The sequence below is a fragment of the Podarcis bocagei genome (genome assembly GCF_964188305.1).
Source record: "Podarcis bocagei genome assembly, chromosome: 10".
Lineage (NCBI taxonomy): Eukaryota > Metazoa > Chordata > Lepidosauria > Squamata > Lacertidae > Podarcis > Podarcis bocagei.
Window position 1 is genome coordinate 4,208,317 of NC_138135.1, and position 26,179 is coordinate 4,234,495.

The 26,179-nt window shown below is 48.3% G+C and overlaps 1 protein-coding gene across 10 annotated transcripts in view; it reads left to right on the forward strand.

Moving 5' to 3' along the window:
- SHANK3 (SH3 and multiple ankyrin repeat domains 3) overlaps nt 1-26,179 on the forward strand; it is a 449,651-nt gene that overhangs the window by 347,570 nt on the left and 75,902 nt on the right. For all 10 annotated transcript variants that reach the window (XR_014012079.1, XR_014012080.1, XM_081209761.1 and 7 more), the window contains 2 exons: nt 36-111; nt 17,435-17,517. Coding sequence is in view for 8 of the 10 variants with exons in the window: in XM_081209761.1 (XP_081065887.1) it covers nt 36-111; nt 17,435-17,517 (159 nt within the window). In the remaining 2 variants the exon portion in view is untranslated. The remainder of the gene's footprint in view (nt 1-35; nt 112-17,434; nt 17,518-26,179) is intronic.

A 26,179-nucleotide genomic window follows, 5' to 3' on the forward strand; every position in this document is an offset into this window, starting at 1 on the left:
AACGTCTCTGAGAAACATTTGCTCTTTCCTTCCAGAAACCCGAGAAGACAGGACCAAGAGGCTCTTTCGACACTACACTGTGGGCTCGTACGACAACTTCACTTCTCACAGGTAAGGACCCTCCTGGCATATATTGGCTGCCCCACAGCTAGGATTTCCACGACAGGGAAAGGGAGGTCTGTGGGGCAATCGTGGGCTGGCAGAGCAGGTTTACTCCCGCAATGGTGCCAGGTGTGTGTGTGTCTGTGTGGAGCCTCGTGTGAATCTTGTTTCTGAGTTGGCAATCTTACATTCCACGTTGCGTGGACCTAGAAGGTGGGGAAAGCTTTGTGGTGTGTACAAGAGAAGTCGTGTTTCTGAGGTGGCAGAGCTAACGTGGAGCACAGAATCAAAGAATCGTAGCGTCAGACATCTAGATCTACCACCTGCATTGCAACCCAAGGTGCTCAAACCTGCTAGGACGTTCCATAGGTGTTGGCATTGTGCCAATTCTAGGCTGGTGACACATGGCGGGGCATTCATTGTGGCAGCCCCATTCTATTGTGCTTCATCCCCGATTTCACTTTATTGTCTCCCTCTCTGGCTACTTTTAGCTACTTTTTTGTTACTTCCTTTTATATCTCACTTTCCTTCTGTTAAGGAAAAAAATTCCTGGGTGAGAGACTACTCAACAACCCAACTCATCGGGGTGCAAGTTCCCTGTGGGTCCATGCGGTCAGTAAAAGAAGAAAGCTCCAGCAAAACAGCAGTCAGTAGACCACGATCTTTATTGTTGTGCAACAGGTCCCCACAGGAGTAAGAACCCCGAGTAAGGGGTGACCCCCCTCTTTTAAAACTTCCCACAATATCCCAGAATACACTTTGAGCAGCATCACTGAGACATCATCACTACATCACTAGCATGTAACAATTGAGGAGGGGTACACAAGGGTGACACAAGGTCAACATTAAGTCACCTTATCAGACCCCTTTCCCAACACCTATTAAGTCCCCATCACCGGAAGAACAATAAAACTCTTGACATCTCCTTGCCCTCAGGACTGGTCTGGAGATGGGCTTTCAGAGCACCTGACTTGCTCAGCTACCTCTGTGGATCTCCATTGTTGCCCCGTTGGTCACTCGCTGGGTGGGGGGCCGTGTTTGTGCTCTCACGCTTGGGGGATTATGGCGAGATGCCTTGTTCCTGCTGCCTACATGACTTCCTGCTTCCTGCGGACGGTCCAGGAATCAGTGTGCTATTACATGAGTGGAATATGTCCTTTTATTTAAAATGCATCTCTGGGTTATTTGTGGGGCCTGCCTGGTGATTTTACAGGAGTAGAATGTATGCCTTTATTTAAAACCAATCTCTGGGTTATTTGTGGGGCATAGGAATTCGTTCATCCCTCCCCCCAAAAAAAAGATATAGTCCAGCCCCCCATAAGGTCTGTGGGACAGTGGACTGGCCCCAGCTGGAAAAGTTTGCTGACTCCTGGTTTAAATCCATTCGGATGTTATAGGGAAATCATTGGGCTCACTTGGATGACCAAACAAAGACACCATCCAGGAATAGAGGAGCTAAACAGCAGCCAGTAGGCCTGGTCTTTATTCAAACAACTGTTGCAACAAGACTTCCACCCACCACATGGGAGAAGCAGGAAGGAACCCAGAACAAAGGATGGCTCCCACTTTTATCAGTTTTACAAAAATACTCACAACACCCCTAAAATTACATCACGGATACATCACAAATGGGGAGGGTCTGGTGACAGAAACCTGAGTATCAGGCTGGTCTCTAACCTTCCCTTGACCTCCACCTCACACCCATTAAGTAAGAGGAAAGAAATATTTACAAGTTCCTGGTTTCCCAGGCCAAGTTAATCACACCTCTTTGTCCCACACCAAGAACCTAATCCTTTCCTGGGTGGTTTTGCCTTGTCCATGGAATGACTGCCTGTCTGACACCCATTTGCCAGGATGCCAGTGATTACCTCCTGTGCAAGAGGCTGCTGTCTACGTAATCCCAGGTTTCAGGGATTTTGGCTGCCCACACCCCAGACTCCCCACTTCATAAGCCATTCCTTTCCTGAACAGAACAAAGTGGTTGTTGTTCTTTAATCGTGCCCGACTCTTCGTGACCCCCTGGACCAGAGCACACCATGCACTTCTGTCTTCCACTGCCTCCCACAGTTTGGTCAAACTCATGTTCATAGTTTCAAGAACACTGTCCCACCAACTCGTCCTCTGTTGTCCCCTTCTCCTTGTGCCCTCCATCTTTCCCAACATCAGGGTCTTTTCAAGGGAGTCTTCTCTTCTCATGAGGTGGCCAAAGTATTGGAGCCTCAGCTTCACGATCTGTCCTTCCAGTGAGCGCTCAGGGCTGATTTCCTTCAGAATGGAGAGGTTTGATCTTCTTGCAGTCCATGGGACTCTCAAGAGTCTCCTCCAGCACCATAATTCAAAAGCATCAATTCTTCGGCGCTCAGCCTTCTTTATGGTCCAGCTCTCACTTCCATACATCACTACTGGGAAAACCAGAGCTTGAACTATACGGACCTTTGTTGGCAAGGTGACGTCTCTACTTCTCAAGATGCTGTCTAGGTTTGTCATTGCTTTTCTCCCAAGAAGCAGGCGTCTTTTAATTTCGTGACTGCTGTCACCATCTGCAGTGATCATGGAACCCAAGAAAGTAAAATCTCTCTCTCCCTTGGTAATGTGCAGCAGAGGCAGTGAGAACAGAATGGTACAGAGGCTCTCACCTTTTCAGGAAGTGGGAAGATGAGCAACATTAGGTCATGGTTTGGGGAAAGCTTCCAGGTGCTTGAAGAAAATGATTGCTTCACATTTCAAGAAGGGCGTTGCACAAGAAGGATTGGGGGTTGGACTAGATAGCCATTGGGGTCCCTGCCAGCTATGATTTTTGAGTGACTGTGCTGGAGAAGAGCCGCTCAGCTCCTGTTCTCTCTTCTCTCAGCTATTCCACCCAGTGCTCATCAGCTGATAGGCAGGGGTTAAATCCTGCTCTGCTTCACTCTACACCCCTCTTCCCCTCCTGGGAACAGCTGAGCATAAGGCTGTTTGAAAGCCCTTTTGCAAACAGTCCTACTGCACTGCACTGTCGACCTCTGGTTTTCAGGCTCTCAAAGAGCAGGGCGGGGACCTTTTTTTGCAACAGGACTTTGAAACAGCCTTTCGTGATGCTTTGAAGCCGCTTCCGTTGAGGTGTTAAAAGAGGATTGGACAAATACATGGAGGAGAAGCCTATTGATGGCTACTATGTTTCACCTCCGCAGCTGGAGGCGGCAAAGCTCCCAAATACCAGTTGCTCTTGTGTTCGAATCCTGCTTGTGGGTTTCTCATTTGGGCATCTGGTTGGTCCCTGTGAAAACAGGGTGCTGGAGAAGTTGGGTCATTACCATTTGGGGGAAACATCGAGACCGAAGAACTCCACAGAGGAGGGAAGCCCTCCCTTCCTTTTCTGCAGCTGATAAGTCTCAGTCTGGCTGACGGACGGGCGGAAGCGATCTGAGATCAGGCCTGGAAATGAAGGCGCTGGGAATAAGCAGATAATTTAGGGATTGTTTTGACTCAATCAGGAGGCTTAGCTCTCCAGGAGGAGAGATTAAAGGAGTGACTGTTCACGGGGCCATCTGGATGGAGCTGGGCTCGGGAGAGGTGGAGGAAGGAGAGAGCAACAGCCTCCGGGTCCTCACCACCAGTCAGCAGACAGTAGGCTTACTCTCGTGTCACTGGGATGGTGGCAGGCCGTGGATGGCTGGTTTCTTGCATTCTGGTGTGTCAGGTTTACTCTTGAGAATTTTCTTCTCCCGAAGATATCCCTCAAGGCAGCGGGTGCTGTAGCTGTGCCAATATAGCTTGCTTTCCTTTTTTTTTTAATAAAGATATTTATTGAGATTTTCAAAAAAGTTACCAAATATAAAAGGGGGAAAAAAAGAAAAAATACAAAATAAAAATAGTTAAAAACAATTCAGTCTTTCCATCATATATTTTCATTTGCTTATTTCCCGGACCTCCTCACACCGCCCTTTTCTGTATTCCAATTCAAATTTTTAATTCAGCAAATCCCTCCCCTCTTCAATCATCTTAATCTTCAATTTTAAAATATTATAACATTAAGTTTTTACCTGTTAATAACCATTTTCTCGTATTCTCTTATAACATTACAGCTAAAGACCACTTAGTTTCTATCCAACATCATTCTAACATTCATTAATTTTACAATATTTCTGAAGATAGTCTTTAAATTTCTTCCAATCTTCTTCCAGCGACTCTTCTCCCTGGTCTCGGATTCTGCCAGTCATTTCCGCCAGTTCCATATAGTCCATCACCTTCATCTGCCATTCTTCCAGGGTGGGTAGATCTTGTGTTTTCCAATACTTTGCAATAAGTATTCTTGCTGCTGTTGTGGCATACATAAAAAAGTTCTGTCTTTCTTTGGCACCAATTGGCCGACTATGCCCAGAAGAAAGGCCTCTGGTTTCTGATATAGCTTGCTTTCCATTTGCTGGCCTCCAAAGCGCCTGGGCTCCCATTTCCTGCTCCGTCCCCCAGTGCGCATCCCACAGGCACGGGTTTTAATCCGCCGTTTCGGTCCCTGAGCTTCCTTGCCATTTCCGCCATGGAAAGCTGATACAGAAAGTCCATACCAATTCATTTGTGTTCATCGCCAGCTTCTTCGAGCAAGTTACAGATAGGTAGCCATGTTGGTCTGCCATAGTCAAAATAAAAAATATTCCTTCCAGTAGCACCTTAAAGACCAACTAAGTTAGTTCTTGGTATGAGCTTTCGTGTGCATGCACACTTCTTCAGATACACTGAAACCAGTGTTCTCCTACTGGTTTCTCTGTTTTGTTTCTCTGTTTTGATTGAGTCAAAACAATCTTAAACAACTCCTAACCCACAATAATACTACAACCAGACTTAACACGGACACTGGCACCAGAGCCTGCAATAAACCCAGATGCCAACTTTGCTGCCACATACACCCGGACAACACCATTACTGGCCCCAACAACATCACACATACCATCTCGGGACTATTTAATTGCTCATCGTCTAACATTGTGTATGCCATCAAATGCCAACAGTGTCCTTCAGCTCTCTATATTGGACAAACAGGCCAAACCTTACGCCAAAGAATAAACGGACATAAATCTGACATCAAGAATCACAAAACAGAGAAACCAGTAGGAGAACACTTCAATCTCCCAGGACATTCTATACAAGATCTCAAAGTAGCTGATTTACTACAAAGGAATTTCAGAAATAGACTGGAAAGAGAAGCTGCTGAATTGCAACTCATTACCAAACTTAAAACCATGGAGAGACCTGGTTTGAACAAAGACATTGGATTCTTATCCCATTATACATGACTAAGCCATTTCTCACCCTCTCGCCCCTTGCCTTTTCCTGTAAGACCTATTACAGTCGTTAAGAGTCGTCAACAGGCTCATCTCAGCTATCTGCCAATCTCCCATTCCCACCACCCTTCTGAGTAATACCCCTCCCCACCTTCTCACTATATAGAAGGGTCTGACAACTTCTGTTTCAGTGTATCTGAAGAAGTGTGCATGCACACGAAAGCTCATACCAAGAACTAACTTAGTTGGTCTTTAAGGTGCTACTGGAAGAAAAAATTTTTCTACGAGCAAAGCAAGGATGGAGGTCACCAGAGCGAAACTCCCGCAATCCTACACATGCAGCTGCCTTGTTGGAAGAGAATGACTTCTGCTAAAAGCCCATTAAAGCACCTAAAAGGCTTGTGGGCTCAAGGTGGCCCTCCAGGCTCCTCTGTGTGGCCCTTGGAATTCTCCCCAGGCCATGCCCCTCCCTCCCTGGCCCCTGCCTTGCTCTTTCCTTTTTTTTTTAATATACAGTGCTACCTGTGGATGCCAACTCAGCATAATCCATCAATTTCATCTGCCACTCCTCTTTTGTTGGTAATTCTTCCTGCTTCCATCGTTGGGCTAATAGTATTCTTGCTGCAGTTGTCGCATATTAAAACAATTTTTTAGCATGCTCATGAATCTCTGTACCTACAATACCAAGTAGAAGGGCTTCTGTTGTTGTTTTTTACAAATGTATATTTCAACATTTTTAAAATCTCATTATAAATCATTTCCCAGAAGTCCTTCACTTTCTTACATTCCCACCACATATGGTAAAAGGTACCTTCTTTTTCCTTACATTTCCAACATTTATTATTTGTTTTATACATTTTAGCTAATTTCACTGGTGTTATATACCATCTGTACATCGTTTTCATTATATTTTCCTTTAAAGCACGGCGCTGCCTTGCTCTTTCCTTGGCTAAAATGCGCCTTTTGTCAGGAATTCAGCCCACACTCGAGTAGGACCCTGGCAGAGACACCTGCCCGACTGGCATGTTCTCTCCCTCCTGGTCAATTGTTCAGGAGCTTCAAAAGCTTTCTTCCACCCGAACATCACAGCGACCGATGCCAACCGAAACTGGCACACTTAGGGATCCACAGAGTTTGTGCACCTTGCGTGACAGACCTCAGCAACTCAGCATTTTGGCTAATCTACTTCATTTACATATAAACACACACGGAGCACTGCAACATGGCTCCCTCTCTCTCTAGCATCAGACAGCAAAGAGAAAAAGAACAAAGGACAATAGTCCCACTTCAGGGAACACAGGAACACAAACATCCTGCCTCCGTCACTTCCCACTCTGTGGAGTCAAAACTTACACCGTCATGTGAAAGACAACAATCCCATGACTGCAATCACGGAGCAGGAATTCTAACACCTTTCGACTTCGTGTTCACCTGGATGGAGGAGTTAAACAACCTTTGGGGCTCCACCTACTCTTGCTCCCTGCTCACCTCTGGCAGGTGGAAAACAGGTGCTCCCATAGGCCTTTCCTTGGAGCTTGAGAGGAGCTGTCTTTCAACTGGACAGCTGCTCCCTGACATCTTTCCCATGTCTGAACCCCATGAGGATACTTGCCGTCTCCAGCCGTTACCTGGGAGTTTTGGAGCGTCTTCCGTGCCATCTTTACTTGGCGGGTGCTCGGTTGTGTGGCAGGGCTGGTGCTTGGGAGGGTGTTTTGGTGGATGCCAAGTGTAACCTGCGCTTCTGGGCCTATGGCAACAGGTCTCCTGGGTGCCCCAGGTGGTTGGCGTGTGTTTCTGACCATGCATATGTCACAGAAATAAATGTAGCGAGTACCCAGGTAAGGGTCGTCTCTCTGTTGCAGTGCTTTTAGGCCACCCATATTTGTCTGTGTAGATGTTCTCTGTTTTCCTGGTGCCTGTGTGGCTTCTTTGAGTCTAATAATAATAAATAAATAAATAAATAAATATTTATTTATTTATTTATTTATTTATTTATTTATTTATTTATACATACATGCATATGTACATACCCCTCCCATCTGGCTGGTTTTCCCCAGCCACTCTGGACAGCTTACAGCATATATAAAACATAATATGGTGTTATCAACCAGGGAGGAAAATATCAACAACAACAACAATTTATTTATACCCTGCCCATCTAGCTGGGTTTCCCCAGCCACTTTGGGCGGCTTTCAGCAGAAAATTAAAATACAATGATTCATCAAATATTAACAGTTTCCCTAAAGAGAGCTGCCTTCAAATGTCTTCTAAAAGTCAGGTAATTGTTTATTTCCTTGACATTGATGGGAGGGCGTTCCACAGGGCAGGTGCCACCACCAAAAAGGCCCTACATCTGGTTCCCTCACTTCTCACTTCTCGCAGTGAGGGAACCGCCAGAAGGCCCTCGGAGCTGGACCTCAGCATCCAGGCAGAACGATGGGGGTGGAGACGCTCCTTCAGGTATACTGGGCTGAGGCCATTTAGGGCTTTAAAGGTCAACACCAACACTTTGAATTGTGCTCGGAAACGTAGTGGGAGCCAATGTAGGTCTTTCAGGGCTGTTGTTATGTGGTCTCGGCAGCCGCTCCCAGTCACCAGTCTAGCTGCCGCATTCTGGATTAGTTGCAGTTTCTGGGTCACCTTCAAAGGTAGCCCCACGTAGAGCGCATTGCAGTAGTCCAAGCGGGAGATAACTAGAGCATACACCACTCTGGTGAGACAGTCCACGGGCAGGTAGGGCCTCAGCCTGCGTACCAGGTGGAGCTGGTAAACAGCTGCCCTGGACACGGATTTGACCTGCGCCTCCATGGACAGATATGAGTCCAGAATGACTCCCAGGCTGCGCACCTGGTCCATCAGGGGCACAGTTGCCCCACTCAGAACCAGGGAGTCCTCCACTCCTGCCTGCCCCCTGTCCTCCAAAACAGTACTTTGGTCTTGTCAGGATTCAACCTCAATCTGTTAGCCGCCATCCACCCTCCAACCGCCTCCAGACACTCACGCAGGACCTTCACCGCAGGTGGAAAACAGGTGCTCCCATAGGCCTTTCCTTGGAGCTTGAGAGGAGCTGTCTTTCAACTGGACAGCTGCTCCCTGACATCTTTCCCATGTCTGAACCCCATGAGGATACTTGCCGTCTCCAGCCGTTACCTGGGAGTTTTGGAGCGTCTTCCGTGCCATCTTTACTTGGCGGGTGCTCGGTTGTGTGGCAGGGCTGGTGCTTGGGAGGGTGTTTTGGTGGATGCCAAGTGTAACCTGCGCTTCTGGGCCTATGGCAACAGGTCTCCTGGGTGCCCCAGGTGGTTGGCGTGTGTTTCTGACCATGCATATGTCACAGAAATAAATGTAGCGAGTACCCAGGTAAGGGTCGTCTCTCTGTTGCAGTGCTTTTAGGCCACCCATATTTGTCTGTGTAGATGTTCTCTGTTTTCCTGGTGCCTGTGTGGCTTCTTTGAGTCTAATAATAATAAATAAATAAATAAATAAATAAATATTTATTTATTTATTTATTTATTTATTTATTTATTTATACATACATGCATATGTACATACCCCTCCCATCTGGCTGGTTTTCCCCAGCCACTCTGGACAGCTTACAGCATATATAAAACATAATATGGTGTTATCAACCAGGGAGGAAAATATCAACAACAACAACAATTTATTTATACCCTGCCCATCTAGCTGGGTTTCCCCAGCCACTTTGGGCGGCTTTCAGCAGAAAATTAAAATACAATGATTCATCAAATATTAACAGTTTCCCTAAAGAGAGCTGCCTTCAAATGTCTTCTAAAAGTCAGGTAATTGTTTATTTCCTTGACATTGATGGGAGGGCGTTCCACAGGGCAGGTGCCACCACCAAAAAGGCCCTACATCTGGTTCCCTCACTTCTCACTTCTCGCAGTGAGGGAACCGCCAGAAGGCCCTCGGAGCTGGACCTCAGCATCCAGGCAGAACGATGGGGGTGGAGACGCTCCTTCAGGTATACTGGGCTGAGGCCATTTAGGGCTTTAAAGGTCAACACCAACACTTTGAATTGTGCTCGGAAACGTAGTGGGAGCCAATGTAGGTCTTTCAGGGCTGTTGTTATGTGGTCTCGGCAGCCGCTCCCAGTCACCAGTCTAGCTGCCGCATTCTGGATTAGTTGCAGTTTCTGGGTCACCTTCAAAGGTAGCCCCACGTAGAGCGCATTGCAGTAGTCCAAGCGGGAGATAACTAGAGCATACACCACTCTGGTGAGACAGTCCACGGGCAGGTAGGGCCTCAGCCTGCGTACCAGGTGGAGCTGGTAAACAGCTGCCCTGGACACGGATTTGACCTGCGCCTCCATGGACAGATATGAGTCCAGAATGACTCCCAGGCTGCGCACCTGGTCCATCAGGGGCACAGTTGCCCCACTCAGAACCAGGGAGTCCTCCACTCCTGCCTGCCCCCTGTCCTCCAAAACAGTACTTTGGTCTTGTCAGGATTCAACCTCAATCTGTTAGCCGCCATCCACCCTCCAACCGCCTCCAGACACTCACGCAGGACCTTCACCGCCTTCACTGGTTCCGATTTGAAAGAGAGGTGGAGCTGGGTATCAGAAGAAACGGCATAATGCACCAGCAGCAGTGCAGCCAAATGCCTTCCTCTGCCCCACCTGCAGCAAAACCTCTCTCTCCCCTGTTGGTATCTGCAGCCGCAGCAGGCGGTGCAAGCTCCCAACCCTTTGACTTCACCCCAAGGTGCTCTCCTCCATCGTCTCCCGAGACAGACGGATGTCGGCCGTTTGCTCAGAGCTGCCTTTGCCAACCAGTGGTAATTTTAGCCCCCAAACATCTGGAGGGTGTCAGGTTGGAAAAGCCTTGTTCAGAATGAAGGAATGGGTTTCCAAAACCCAAAACTGACTGTGCAGGCAGTTTTTAAACTGCACCAAAATCCCCATTTCTCCTTAGCTAAAATGCATAAACTTTAGCCGTTGAGCAAATGCAAAACAAGAACACAGCTCTCTCCCTTATCAGTTTGACGGCAAGACTGGCCTTGACTTTACCAGTAGAACAGACACAGATATATCTTATGTCCTGACCACAAATGACGCAGAGACCCAAGTCTGGGACTAACGCCAGAGCATGTTCTCGGAAGTAGTGACCTTTTGCTCCAAGATAGGAGTAGGAACAGGAATATCCTTTTATGGTCAGGAGTGCAGGAAGGAAATCCCTTTTATGGTTGAGAGTACCAGAGCAGGAACATATGTGATGTCAACCTGCATACATAGGCTGACGTGGTTGGAAGGAGGGAGAGGGTGCCTGGAGGATATAAATACTGCATGAAACTTGTTATTTCTTTGGACTTGCTATGGACTAATCACGCAAGTGCCTTCTGCTATCCAGAGAGCAGAATAAACTCTTTCTTTGAACCAACTCGGTGTCATTTTGACTTCCTTCCTCCTGTCCTGGAGCAATGCAGACCCAATCAGTGAACTCCAATAAGGCTAGAAGAACTCTGTGATTCCTCCCTTGCAGGGGGTTGATCTGGATGACCTTTGGGGTTCCTTCCAACCCTACAATTCTGTGATTCTCTGAATCTGTGAAGCGGTACCAGGTCTGCAAGCTCTGGTCTGCTCTTGACTTTGGCCTTTGCTCTCTATTCTTCCCCCTCATCAGGTGGATTTGATTTAAATGAAATCAATTTAAATCACTAGTCAATAAGACTTTATTTGAATCTTTTTTATTTTTTTACGGAAAGTCTCATTCTTGCTGGTATCACCTTAATATTTACAACCAGATGAAGGTTTCGTTTTTGGAATAATCAATTTTCAGAGTAGTTTTTACCGTTATATCAAAAATTACTGATTTGGTTATACTATTAGAAATACATAGGCACGTAATTATGAAATCGTTGGGAGGTTTAATAAGTTAACTGTTTATATTTGGACAACTTTTCTGCTGTGCTTTATTGGCAGGAGAAAAATAATCATTTCCTTAATAACAATTTAAACAATTTATTTAACTGAAACAATAACATAATAGCATATGTATCCATGTTTGTTAACTGATGTGGTTAAACAATTAAAAAATAAAACTTAGACTGAGTTTTAGCCCACATGAAAACTTAAAACAAATCCTTATTTCCTGATGAATAGCCTTTGGACTTTAATGTAACTTCAATAGAAAACTATCTTTAGAAAGATTTTTCCTCCGAGAGCATTTTATTTTAAAAATCTGATTAAAATTTTTAAAAAATCTGATTTAAATCAAAGAAATCTGTTTTAAATCAAAGAAATCCGATTTAAATCAAAGAAACCCAATTTAAATAATTAAAAAATCTGATTTTTATTTTAAAAAATCATTGATTTTTATCCACCCTGCCCTTCCTCCCAAGAGGAAGAGCTATAGCTCAGCGGTCGGGCATCCGTTCAGTCCCCAAAAGCATCTCTAGTCAGGGCTGGGAGAGACTTCTTGAGTCTGAAGCCCTGGAAAGCCATTGCTGTCCATCTGTGCAGATAGCAAAGTCTTAGATGAAGGCGCTTGCTACATTCCTCCGTTTGAGAGCAGCGCCTCTTCCTTCCTCCACAGGCTCCTCCTTTGTCAATTTCCTCTTCTCCCTCTGCTTCTCTGATCCTTGAAGTGCTCTGGCGTGGTTTCCACGGCAACCGATATGTCAGCGTAGACTAGCATTTCCCCCCCCCCCAAAAAAAAATAAACACGGCTTCAAGTCAACTGAGGCTGGAGTTGAAGGCAGCTGTGGGGTGATCTGCCTGTTCTAGCAAGAGCGGAAGGGCAGGATCCAGGCATCAAACCCTCCATCCCACCTGGGACCTCCCAGATCTTCTGGACCACAGCTCCCATCATTAGCCTCGGCCAGTGGTGAGCATTTCTGCTCCAGAACATCTGGAAGACATCTGGTTGGGGAAGGTTGGGCTTGGTTGTGGGGAAATTTCATTTGGTTCGGGATCATTAGAGGGTCACTGCCCTTGACCCCTGCACTCTCTTTTTCGTTTTCCAGCAGGGATGGGTATCATAGAATCACAGAGTTGTAAAGTTGTCAGGGACCCCCAAAGGTCATTCAGCCCAACCCCCTGCAATGCAAGCTTCACAGCTTAATGTGGATCATCTCTCTGTAGTGATGTAGGGAAATAGGAAAAGGTGAACAGGTTCTTTTTTATTGTTAACTGACTTGGGAATTATTATTATTATTATTATTATTATTATTATTATTATTATTATTATTATTAATTTGTACCCCGCCTATATGGCTGGGTTTCCACAGCCACTCTGGGCAGCTTCCAACAGGAGGTTAAAAATACATTAAAACATCAGTCATTAAAAGCTTCCCTGCCTTCAGATGTCTTCTAAAAGTCAGGTAGTTGTTTATTTCCTTGACATCTGATGGGAGGGCGTTCCACAGGGCGGGTGCCACCACCGAGAAGGCCCTGTGCCTGGTTCCCTGTAACCTCACTTCTCACAGGGAGGGAACCGCCAGAAGGCTCTCGGAGCTGGACCTCTGTATATGGGCTGAATGATGGGGGTGGAGACGCTCCTTCAGGTATACTGGGCCGAGGCCGTTTAGGGCTTTCAAGGTGAGCACCGACACTTTGAATTGTGCTTGGGAATTGTGCTTGGAATCGTATTGGGAGTCAATGTAGGTCTTTCAGGAAATGGTTTTGAAAAGCAAAACATCAATTGATGGATTGGCTGGAAGCTTGGGAAACTGGCGGTCACTTTACAGACCTCCCCACCAGCAGAACTGCGGAAGGGCATTTGTGTGTTTGCTGCAGCCACAGTTATCTCCTAGGCATGTACAGAGAGGCAGCAAACAGACTGTGAATTACAGATCACAATTTTTGCACAGCCTCTTCCTTCAAACCTCTTCAATGTGCCTTCTGAATAGTATTGCTGTTGTTATTGTTATTCAGCAAAACTGAAACCATGCAGAATAGGCGCTCGTAGCAAAGACCCATTTACCCAGCTGTGAAAAAGAACAAAAATAATTTCAGTTGCTTCCGGAAAGTGCAGACAGGAGGCACATGCTTTATCTTGAATGGACTGTGTACCGTTCTGGTTGCCTCTGCTCAAAAAGGATATTGCAAAGTTGGAAAAGGGCAAGCAAAATTATCAAGGGGGTGGAGGGAAAGGTTGCAGCATTAGGGAAAAGGCGAGTAAGGGGCAACATCATAGAAATTTATAAAAGCATACATGGCATGCAGAAAAAGGAGAGAGAGACCCACCTTCTCTTTCTCATAATATTGGAACCCAATAGTCTTCTTCTTTGGCGTTCACTTGTAGCCAAGTATCTTCCATGAACACAGTCTTAACAGCGAGTCCGTAAGTGACTGTGGAGGCCAATTCTGGATCCACACATCCTTCCACAGTGGGGACATTGGTTTCCAGGCGGGAGTTGATCCCGGTGAGGATTTGCCAAGCATGCCTTCCTCTTAGCACATTTCTCCCTTGCGTCCTGAGTTTGAGTGTCTTCAAAGCCCCTGACACCTTTGGTCAAGGCTGTTCTCCAACTGGGGCGCTCGCAGGCCAGTGTTTCCCAGTTGTTGAACCTCTTTTGTTGACCACCAGCATTACGCTTTCCCAATAATATCCCAATAGTATCATCCAGGGAACCTGAATGTTGGAAAATACAGGACAGATTTTAAAGAGTCTTCCTTTACGCAGCACATGTTAAACTATGGAACTCCCTGCCACAGGAGGCAGTGATGGCCACGAACTTGGATGGCTTTGAAAGAGTATTAGGCAAATTCCTGGAGGAGGGAGAGGGCTATAAATGGCTACCAGCCCAATCAGAGGCAGCAATGCTTCTGAATACCAGTTGCTGGAAACCACAGGTTGGGAAGAGGGGTCTTGTGCAGAAATCCTGCTTGCTGGTTTTGCTGTGGGGCATCTGGTCGGCCTCTGATCAGGTTGCCCCAAAGGCCGAAGATTTGAAGAAAACAAGAGAAATGAATGGATCGCCCTTAGGAGTCTTGCAAGGCTTGGAGGTGACTGCTGGCTTGGCCAAGGACTGTGGAAGGAGAATGGAGGGGTCTTGGGTCTCTGCGAAGACGGGTGGTGCTGTGGTCTAAACCACTGAGCCTCTTGGGCTTGCTGATCAGAAGGTCGGCGGTTCGAATCCCCATGACGGGGTGAGCTCCTGTTGGTCTGTCCCAGCTCCTGCCACCCTAGCAGTTTGAAAGCACACCAGTGCAAGTAGATCAGGGGTAGGCAAACTAAGGCCTGGGGGCCGGATGTGGCCCAATCGCCTTCTAAATCCGGCCCGCGGATGGTCCAGGAATCACTGTGTTTTTACATGAGTAGACTGTGTCCTTTTATTTAAAATGCATCTCTGGGTTATTTGTGGGGCATAGGAATTCTTTCATCCCCCACACACACAAAAAATATAGTCCAGCCCACCACATGGTCTGAGGGATGGTGGACCGGCCCATGGCTGAAAAAGGTTGCTAAATCCTGAAGTAGATAAATAGGTACCCCTGTGGTGGGAAGGTAAACAGTGTTTCCGTGTGCTCTGGTTTCCATCACGGTGTCCCGTTGCGCCAGAAGCTGTTTAATGCTGCTGGTCACATGACCCAGAAAACTGTGGAAAAACGCTGGCTCCCTCGGCCTGAAAGCAAGATGAGCATTGCATCCCCATAGTTGCCTTTTACTGGACTTAACCATCCAGGGATCCTTTACCTTACCTCTTTTAGAGTGCAAAAAGGAGCCAGCAGGGAGATGGGAGAAAGACTGGAGAAAGTATAGAATACCTGAGGTTTTTTGACCAGCATTTCTGTTTTCCTGTGTTTTTCCTGCAAAGCTAGTTTATTGTGGTCGCTTATTAACCACGTCGCACTAACTTTCTCATCCCTATAAAAGCTGGCAAGTTCTGTCTGTAGACAGAATAGCTTATCCGTTGGCTTCAAGAGAGTCTGGCTGGTGGGGCTCTTCTCCAAAAAAATTGCCTTGTCTTGATAAACAGGGGTTTGAATGAACCTTTGCCCCCTGACCACAGCACGGAGGCTGGGTCTTCTTCCAGAGACTCATCCCAACCCAAACATACAAACTTTACCCGGGGGGTTGGGGAAAAACTGGCACACTTCAGCCTTTTCAGGTCTACTTTCCTTTTTACTGGAACTCCAAGATCTGCCACTTGGAACCAAGCGCTGAAAACGTTTTGTTGTTTAATCGTTTAGTCGTGTCCGACTCTTCGTGGCCCCATGGACCAGAGCACGCCAAGCACTCCTGTCTTCCACTGCCTCCCGCAGTTTGGTCAAACTCATGCTGGTAGCTTCGAGAACACTGTCCAACCATCTCGTCCTCTGTCATCCCCTTCTCCTTGTGCCCTCCATCTTTCCCAGCATCAGGGTCTTTTCCAGGGAGTCTTCTCTTCTCATGAGGTGGCCAGAGTCTTGGAGCCTCAGCTTCAGGATCTGTCCTTCCAGTGAGCACTCAGGGCTGATTTCCTTCAGAATGGAGAGGTTGGATCTTCTTGCAGTCCATGGGACTCTCAAGAGTCTCCTCCAGCATCATAATTTAAAAGCATCCATTCTTCGGAGATCAGCCTTCTTTATGGTCCAGCTCTCACTTCCATACATCACTACTGGGAAAACCATAGCTTTAACTATACGGGCCTTTGTTGGCAAGGTGATGTCTCTGCTGAAAACGTTAGAGCTAGAATTAAAAGGCGAGGTGTGTCTCTGAGCACATCCTGAGACCCAAAATTCATTTTCAGCACCAAAGTGGGTTCTTTCCCCCTGGCTAGCTTTCTGTGTCCCAGCGGCCCAGTTTTAGGTGTCAAAAGCCGCTTCACTGCTCCCCAGGAACCCTTTTTGCCATCTGATTGCAAACCACTCGGAAGTCTCCCATCCTTCCCTGTCTGTCTACCTCCTTCCCACACCTGGTTCACAGGTGGCCCTTTGAACCCCTGTGCCACTCGCACAGCCCTGGAGAGGGCAGCAGCACGCAGGTCCCCGGCCGCAGCAGCGCTTCCACCCGAGGGTGTGTGCCTGAGCTGAATGTGGCAGGCAGAGAACCCTGGCAGGCAGAGAGACCGTGGGGGGGGGGGGGCGGCTGGTGCGTGCAAGAATGTGGGTGGGTGTTGGGTGGGTGTCTCTGCTGCAGTGTGCATGCATGCATGCGTGAGTGAGTGAGTGAGAGAGAAAGCATGGCACCTGCCAGCACACCTCATGTGCGAGAGCCACGCATGGCAACCTCCCGGTGAATCCTTTGACCAGGTGGAGAAGGGAGGGTTTGCACAGCAGCCTTTCAAGCTGGGCTCTGTCTCAGGCAGGGGGGCTTTCTTCTCCCCTCTCCCCACCACCAACCACCATACTGGCCCCCTTCCCCAAAATGCTGGATTTGCCTGCGCTCTCTCCTCCCTCCCTCCCTCCCTCCCTCTCTTTCTTCCATTGAGAAATAGCATCAGCTTTGTTAAAAGCAAGGCAGTGGAGCACAGCTCTGCCTCACCCACCCCCCTTCCCTCTCCCCTCTCTCTTTTTTTTAATGACAGACAGTTACTTAGCAACAGAGGGGAGTTTTAGGAGAAGGTGAGAGTGACAGCAGAAAGAAACTCCACAGTCGCCCTCTCCCGGTGCACACTCCCCCCCCCTTTTGCACCCCACATGCACACGAACACGCAACCGCTGGGCACCTTCCTTCCCTCTCCCTTTGGGTCCCCCTCCTAGTTGGGGGGGGGGGAGAGAGAGAGAGAGAGAGAGAGAGAGAGAGAGAGAGAGAGAGAGTCTCTTTGCGAAGGGTGGCTTCTTGCCTGCCCCCACCCCAAAGCTAAGGCGGCTCCGTTGAAAGGAAAGCCCCCCTCGCGCGCACGGGATCAGTAAGCGCTCTGCATCCACATGCAGGTGACTGAGCGGGGGTGGGGGGAGCGGGGAGGGGGGAGGGCCCGGCGCCCCCCCTCCGAAGCAGGGAGGGGAAGGAAGGAGTCTCCTTTGCCCGGGGAGAGCGGGAGGGCGAGAGGCTCTGCCCGCCTCCCCGCCTGACGGGCTCCTGCCTGCGATGAGCGCCTGGCTGGGCAGAGGCCCCCCCTCGAAGGCAGGGCGCGATGGTGCTGACGGCTCCCCCCGGCTTCATTTTCTTGTGCTCTTTCCTGCCCAGTGACTACATCATCGAGGAGAAGGCGGCCGTCCTGCAAAAGAGGGAGCATGAGGGCTTTGGCTTCGTCCTCCGGGGCGCCAAAGGTAAGACCCGGCGGACTGGGGGGCGGCGGTGGGAGGACAGGGAGAGGGCTGGCTGCATGATGGGAGTGGCATGGAGCTGGCCCCAGGTGATGGCGGGGCTTCCTGGCACTGGGTCCTGCCCGCCGGCGGGGTCTGGTGGCAGCGTATCTCCGGGAAAGGGTGTGTGAGAGACACAAAGATGGTGCCCCCTTTGGATGCCCGAGAGCGCAGGGGGTCCTTTGTGTGTGTGGCTGTGTGGCACAGGTTGTACCCTCTCCTCCTGCATGCCACGGTGCCTCTCCTCCCCAAAACGGGCACCCCACAGCAAAGGGGGCGCCTCTCCCTGAGGAATGCTCCTTTCTCCCAAATACCTTCCCCTTGGGTGCCCCCCTCCTCTGCCAAGAGGGCTCCCCTGCTCCTCTCTTGGAGGGGGCAGGTTGCCGTGACCCACATGCACATTGCCAGGAATTGGAAAGCACTTCTCCCCCCTCCCAAGCTGTGGCTTCTTTGCCAAGGGGGGGGGGGTAGTCAGCTAGATTCCCGCTGGAAGAGGGCTTTGTGTCTGGAATGGGAGAGGGAGAGAGCACTCGCGGTCTGGGGAAATTTGTTCCTGGGAGTGGGGGTGGGGGTTTTTTTGGGGGGTGGGGGCATACCCAGGGAGACTGAAGTCTGGGCTTTGGGGTGGGGACCAAGAGGGATGTCGGTGTGTGATTTGGGGAGACTGCCAAGCGATTCCTTCCACTACAGATGCAAAGGAATCAGGACACCCCCTGGGTGGGTTTACAGGGTTGGCAGGAAAAAGGAGGAGGGGGCAGCCTCCGCTCTGCTATTTCCCAGCCCTTCACGTAGAGGGAGCTTCTTCCCAAAGCTGTCTTAGCTATTCTGCCCTACCCCCCCCTCCCTTACATTCATTTGCAGGCTCCCTTTGTAACATGCGAGAAGCCCACCAGGACACCCCCTTCCCCCTTGGGGGAATACACACACACATATACATACATATACATACATACTTACATACATACATATATATATACCATTTGCTTCCATTGCTCCAAAGAGCTCAAGGCACATGGTTCTTCCTCTCCCCATTTTATCCTCACAACAACCCTGTGAAGTAGGCCTGCCAGGGAGAAGGCAATGACTGGTCCACAGCCATCCGGTGTGAGCTTCATGATGGCTGAGTGTGGGATCTGAACCCTGGTCTCTCAGGTCCTGAGAGGGACGCGGGTGGCGCTGTGGGTTAAACCACAGAGCCTAGAACTTGCCGATCAGAAGGTTGGCGGTTTGGATCCCCGCGACAGAGTGAGCTCCCGTTGCTCGGTCCCTGCTCCTGCCAACCTAGCAGTTCGAAAGCACATCAAAGTGCAAGTAGATAAATAGGTACCGCTCCGGCGGGAAGGTAAACAGCATTTCCGTACACTGCTCTGGTTCGCCAGAAGCGGCTTAGTCCTGCTGGCCACATGACCCGGAAGCTGTACGCCGGCTCCCTCAGCCAGTGAAGCGAGATGAGCGCCGCAACCCTAGAGTCGGCCACGACTGGACCTAACGGTCAGGGGTCCCTTTACCTTTACCTCTCAGGTCCTAGTCCAGAACTCTTAACCACCGCACCACCAGGCGGTTCAGCAGGGAAGGAAGGAGCAGCTGTCTGGAGCCAGGAGTTGCTTTCTGCCCTCCAGGTGTGGGGAGAGAACCTCCAGCTCTTGCAGGAGATGTCTCCCTGAGCCTTGGTGCTAGCGCTGCTGGAGATCCCAGCTCACGCAATGGTGCCCTTCCCTGGCCTCTGCCACAGGTTGCGGGGTGCTGCGGGGGCCCGTTTTCTGACTCACAACGGTGAACCAGTGCGAGGTCCAAGTGTGCAAAATTCCCATCATGCCTGGATGACATCTCAACAGCTTGGGTGTCCTGAAGGAGACCACAACCATCTTGGTCCTAGTGATAGGAGACACCACCCAACCACCCAGGTGATGATGGGAATAATAATAATAATAATTTATTATTTGTACCCCACCCATCTGGCTGGGTTTCTCCAGCCACTCTGGGCAGCTTCCAACAAAGACCAAAAATACACTAAAATGTCACACAGTAAAAACTTCCCTGAACAGAGCTGCCTTCAGATGTCTTCTGAATGTCAGGTAGTTGTTTTTCTCTTTGACATCTGGAGGGAGGGTGTTCCACAGGGTGGGCGCCACTACTGAGAAGGCCCTCTGTCTGGTTCTTGTAACCTCACTTCTTGCAGTGAGGGAACCACCAGAAGGCCCTCGGTGCTGGACCTCAGCATCTGGGCAGAACGCTGGGGGTGGAGACACTCTTTCAAGGTGGTCTTGTCAATATGTGCAAGGAAGCATGAGCTGCTGGGGTGTGGGCTTTGCCCTATGGGGTGGGCAGGAGGGCAAAGACAAGCATCTCAAGAGAAGTGCCTTTTGCCTGATTGGGGGGGGGGATGAGTATTGCTGTGGCATCTCTGTGTCCTTGTGATCCTGAGCTTTCCTTTCCAGAAAAGCCAAGCAGGTTTTCCCAGCCCTGCTGTGCCTGCAGAGAGTGGCTTGCCTAAGGGGTCAGCAAGCAAACAAGTGCCCCCCCTTTGCCAGGGTGGAGTGGTCTTGGGGTCCAGAGGCTTGCAGGAGCCTCTCCCCCCAAAGAGGAAAGCCACACACACACCTTGAACAAAAGCAAGGGAATGGGCGCTGGCGTTTCCGAACAATAAGAGGACAGATACAATTTCTCTTTGCTTGCATTTTCATATCTTTGGAGCCAAACGCGAGTGGTAAAGCCAACCATCTCTTCTAGGGATGGCATCTCTGACAGTGGGGAGCAAAGCTATTTCTCTACCTCTGTGTCTCCGTTTGGGGTGATTCCCATAGCTGTGCACCTGCCTCTTGCTGTGGTTGTTGCCTTCAAGGAACAGGCCCTCAGTAGCCCGGAGAGAATCCTTTTGCCCTCCACTCATCCATTTGGCTCAACCGTGCCCCCAAACACATATTTCTGTGAAAAGCGGAATCACGAAAATACAATAAATTATTCAAAAGAAAGCAAATGTATGTATCTGTGCTTTGCATATTTATGGTGGGCCTTGACTCGGAGCACAGCGTCTGGGCCAAAGATGATATGCCCCTGATTTGAAGGTCTGTAGCCTACATTGATATCCCCAAAGCTCCTGGGAGGTGGAGAGGTCACCTAGGGTCATAGAACCTTTGTGTTATCTGGTCCAACCCTTTGCAATGTAGGAATTCCTGCTAAAGAATCTCTGACAAACGGCCATCCAAGCTCTGTTGGAAAACCTCCAAGGAAGGAGAGACCGCTACTTCCTGAGGGAGTCTGTTCCACTGCCGACCACTCTTACCGTCATAAAGTTCTTCCTTTGAATCCATTGGTTTGGGTCCTACCATTTTTAGCAGCAGAAAACAAGCTTGCTTCATCTTCCATGGAAGACCCCTTGTGATAATTGGAAGGTGCCCACCTCTCAGACTTCTCTTCTCCCGGCCAAACATGCCCAACTTCCTCCACCGTTCCTCACAAGACCCCTTTATGGTCTTGGTTCCCCTCCTCTGCCCACCTTCCTGCTTGTCAATATCCTTCTATAACTATGGTGACAAGAACCAGACATCGGACGCCCAGTGTGGCCTGACCAAGGCAGAAGAGAACGGTTTTGTGGCTTCCCTTTTTAAAAAAATAAATAAATTTTTTATTCAAAGTTATAACAAAACATATTTCCCAAAAACATATAATTCTCCCCCCCCCCATTTTTCCTTCCTCTCCCCTCCCCCCATAAAACCCATCCCCCCACCCCCCGACTTCCCTCAGTTCCAGTCTTTGGTTTCTCCAATAATGCTATTTTCTGCATGTTACAGAGTTGTATAGCTCCTCCAACTGTTTAGCTAATTATTATCAGTAAAAAAATTGTGAATGTTCATTCAAAACCTGCCAAGGAGTCCAGTTCGCTTTGTTGCATCTTCAAATACTTTGTGAAAGGTTCCCATTCATCCTTAAAGTCACAGTTATCCTTATTTCGTAGTTTATATGTCAATTTTGCCAGTTCTGCATAGTCCATCATTTTTTCTTGCCATGATTCTTTAGTTGGGGTTTCTTCAGTCTTCCATCCTTGTGCTACCAGAACTCTCACGATTCTGTGGCTTCCCTTGATCTGGACTTCTCCATAAAAGTTGACTCCTCCCAAGAACCCAGTTCCATTGGGGGAAACTGAGCAGCCAGCTGCCAGAGTAGCATCATGACTAAGAGGTTGCCCCCAATTCGAATCTCGCTTCTTTAGCAGTGGGTGGCTTTAGAGCAGCCCCCCCTCCTTTCTCAGAGCCTCCTGTGTGCATGGGATGATGACAGCACCTTGCAGGGTCATCGCAAGAACTGCAGGGTGATTATGAGAAACCAGTAGGAGAACACTTCAGTCTCCCAGGGCATTCTATACAATATCTCAAAGCAGAATTTCAGAAATAGACTGGAAAGAGAAATGGCAACTTATTACCAAGCTTAAAACCATGGAGAGACCTGGTCTGAATAGAGACATTGGATTCTTATATCATTATACATGATAAAGCTATTTTTAGCCATCTCACCCCTTGCTTTTTCCTGTAAGACCAATTGCAGTGGTTAACAGTCAATAGGTTTACCCCACCTATCCGCCAATCACCCATTCCCACCACCCTTCTAATACCTATCCGCCAATCACCCATTCCCACCACCCTCCCCACCTTCTCACTATCGTTTTTTTAAAAAAATAATTTTTATTAAATTTTCCATTTTAACAATCCAATCAAATCACATTGAATATTCCAAATTATACAAATACATATCATGTAGTCCAAATATTCTGCCAAATTAGAATTTTTTTTTGTTGGGATTTCCCATGCTTCACTATCTATAATGGTCTGGCGACTTCTGTTTCAGTGTATCGGAAGAAGTGTGCATGCAAGCTCATACCAAGAACAAACTTAGTTGGTCTCTAAGGTGCCACTGGAAGGAATTTTTTTGTTTTGCTTTATTTATTTAATTTTGTTTCGACTATGGCAGACCAACACGGCTACCTACCTGTAACTCTGATTAACTGGGCCATTTTAAGCACAATGTGGGTTCTGAAGAGGGTCTGATGGATGCCTGTGATGAACAAAGACTGCCCGATTCTAGGCCTAGCTGGACATTGTGAGTCCTGCCAAGGGGCTTTTTGCCTTAGGAGCTGAAGCTGTTTTTCTTGGCTTCTCCAGCTCTAAAGCCTCCATACCATTCATGCGCACCATGAACCCTCTGTGGAGTCTCTGGGGTCCCCACTCCATCCTCCTCCATCTCCCTCTCATCTCCCTTCAGCTGTGACTCTGCGCATGGAGGAGAGCATTCGCATACAAACAAATAGGATCAGTCTCATCAATGGCAAACAATTTGAAGCAGAGAAGGCCGTGTGGAAACCTAGGGGAAGAAGGAGCTGCCTTCTCCTAGGCCAGAACTGTGCTCCGTATAGGTTAATGCCGTCTACACTGGCTAGCAGACAGCAGTACTCCAGGGATTCCTCCTAGCAGGGGCTGAAACTGGGACCTTCCGCATGCCAAGCTACGATGGCTCTTTCCGTTCCAAGACAGCATTGCCAAGCCTAGGCAGCAGACACGACCCCTCTCCCTCCCACTTCCCCAAGGGGGGCCTTTGCTTCTTGAAGCTCCAGAGACTGATGGTATCCCGACAATCCGCATTTACATTCTCGCTCTCCCTTGTTGTCCGAGTGGAAGCAGCCAAACATCTGCACTTGGGTGGTGATGATGCTTCCTGGGCAGGAGAGAGAAATGGAGGGCTCGCCCACGCTTCCGCTTGTTCTGTTCCTAGAAAGCACTGGTCCAAGCATTTCTCTGCTTGACCCGCACTTTCTAGGCATGGATTTTTTGCTACGTCAATCTGGAGAAAACCTGAATTGCTATTTGCTCCTATCAAGCACTAGAGAGCGGGTTTTTCCAGGGGGAAAGCAGGGCACAAGGGGAAGTGTACATAGATAAGCCCTGAGAGCCTTTGAGAGCTCCAGACTGTTGCTATGGCCTGGGAAACCAGCAAGCAGGATTAAAGTGCAAGAGAACCTTTGACTGTGGTGGCAGAGCGTAGCCTTGGATAGCTCTCTCCTCCTCCATCAATTTGTCTGATCCCCTGTCAAAGCCACCTAGATCAGTGGTCATCTCTGCCCCCTGTGGGAGGGAGTTCCATAGGTTAAATATGCTCTCTGTGAGGCTGGAACAAGCCTGTTTTCTCCTACTCAGGAGGGTAGGACCCAAACCAAGGGCTTCGAGTTACGAGAAAGGAGTTTGCAACTAAACTTCAGGAAGAACTTTCTGAGGATAATGGCTGTTTCACACTGGAATGAACTTCCACAAGAGGTGGTGGACTCTCCTTCCTTGGAGCTTTTAAGAAGAGGTTGGGTGGCCACCCGTCATGTATGATCTAGTTGAGATACCTGCATTGCAGGGGTTTGGACTAGATGACCCTTGATGTCCCCTCCAAGTCAACAATTCTATGACTCTATTATTCTATCCACCCTGAATCTTCCAACAGTCAGCTGTGATGGTTGTCCATAAGCTCTGGTCTTATGAGAGAGGAAGAAAAACTTCATCTCTGTCATGCATAATTTTATGATCTTCTATCGTGTTGCCTCTTCCTCTCCATTTCCCTAAACTGAAGAGTCCCAAACCCTGCAATCGTTCCTCATTGTGGAGTGGCTCCATCCCTCCCCCCGCTCCAAATTTGTCTATTTCATTTTACATATTAAAATTTACAGTCATACCACAACACCTTCCATAAGTACAAGATTCCCACAAATCTCAATACTTCCCTCTTCCCCAGGTCCCATTGTTAAACCTTTTCTACTGCATCTTTTTATAAAAATCCACATTTTCTTAACATCTCCATTGTATCCATAGTTCCTCTTACATTAGAAGTGTTACTGCAATCCCGCTAACAATTTTAACTGTTTACATTGGTCTCCCAGGTCAATTATAATTTCACCCCATTCCTTATTAAAATTTTGGTCTCCCTGATTTCTGATTTTTCCAGTCATTTTTGCCATTTTGGCATAGTCCAACAATTTGATCTGCCATTCTTCTCTGGTAGGGATTTTGTCTTCTTTCCATCTCTGGGCCAATACAATCTGTGCAGCTGTGGTTGCATACATAAACAATCTTTTCTGTTCCCTTGGGATTTCAGCACCTCAAATTCCTAATAAGAAAGCTTCTGGGTTTTTTGTAAAAGTTATTTGAAACATTTTTTTTTCAATTCAATATATATCATTTCCCAGAACACTTTTATTACCTTGCACATCCACCACATATGATAGAAGGTGCCTTCCTTTTCTTTACATTTCCAACAGATATTTGTACCTGTCTTCTTCATTTTTGCTAATTTACTGGGAGTTAAATACCAATGGTACATCATTTTCATATCATTTCCTTTCAACGTACAACATGCCGTAAATTTCAAATTGTCTCTCCATAATTTCTCCCGTGATGAAAGCTGTATATTATACCCCAAATCTCTTGCCCAGTGTATCTGTCCCTTCCCAGTCCCAGCGGGTACCAGACACAACAACAATAATATATTTGTACCCCGCCCATCTGCCTGGGTTTCCCCAGGCACTCTGGGTGGCTTCCAACAAACACCAAAAATAAACTAAAATGTCACACATTAAAAACTTCCCTGAACAGAGCTGCCTTCAGATGTCTTCTGAATGTCAGGTAGTTGTTTATCTCTTTGACATCTGATGGGAGGGAGTTCCACAGGGCGGGCACCACTACCGAGAAGGCCCTCTGCCTGGTTCCCTGTAGCTTTGCTTCTCGCAGGGAGGGAACCGCCAGAAGGCCCTCGGAGCTGGACCTCAGTGGCCAGGCTGGATGATGGGGGTGGAGACGCTCCTTCATGTCTACTGGGCCGAGGCCATTTAGGGCTTTAAAGGTCAGCACCAACACTTTGAATTGTGCTCAGAAACGTACTGGGAGCCAGTATAGGTCTTTCAAGACTGGTGTTATGTGGTCTTGGCGGCCGCTCCCAGTCCCCAGTCTAGCTTCCGCATTCTGGATTAGTTGCAGTTTCTGGGTCACCTTCAAAGGTAGCCCCACATAGACCGCATTGCAGTAGTCCAAGTGGGAGATAACTAGAGCATGCACTACTCTGGTGAGACAGTCTGCAGACAGGGAGGGTCTCATCCTGCGTACCAGGTGGAGCTGGTAGACAGCTGCCCTGGACACAGAATTGACCTGTGCCTCAATGGACAGCTGTGAGTCCAGAATGACTCCCAGGCTGCACACCTGGTCCTTAAGGGGCACAGTTACCCCATTCAGGACCAGGGAGTTGTTCTCCTGAACATACCCCACAAGTCACCGGAGGTTTAGGATCAGAGTTCTCCTAGAAGGGCTACCTGGTAGAAGTTTATAAATCATGCATAGCATTGAGAAAGTAGATGGAGCAAAGCTTTTCTCCTGCTCTCATAAGACTAGAACTCATGAGCTCTCCAGGGTTTCTAACTGGCAGGGATCTGACGTTTTCCTTTCTGGGGCCTGATTCTTACCTTTCAGCACATCCAGTCTCTCTCCAGACATGCATCACTTCCGAGGTTGAACCTCCCGATGACTCACGGCTGCTTCATCAAAAGTGCAGCCTTCTTGCCCATCACTCTTCATCCAAAACCCCCCACAACCCTTCAGAAATTAGA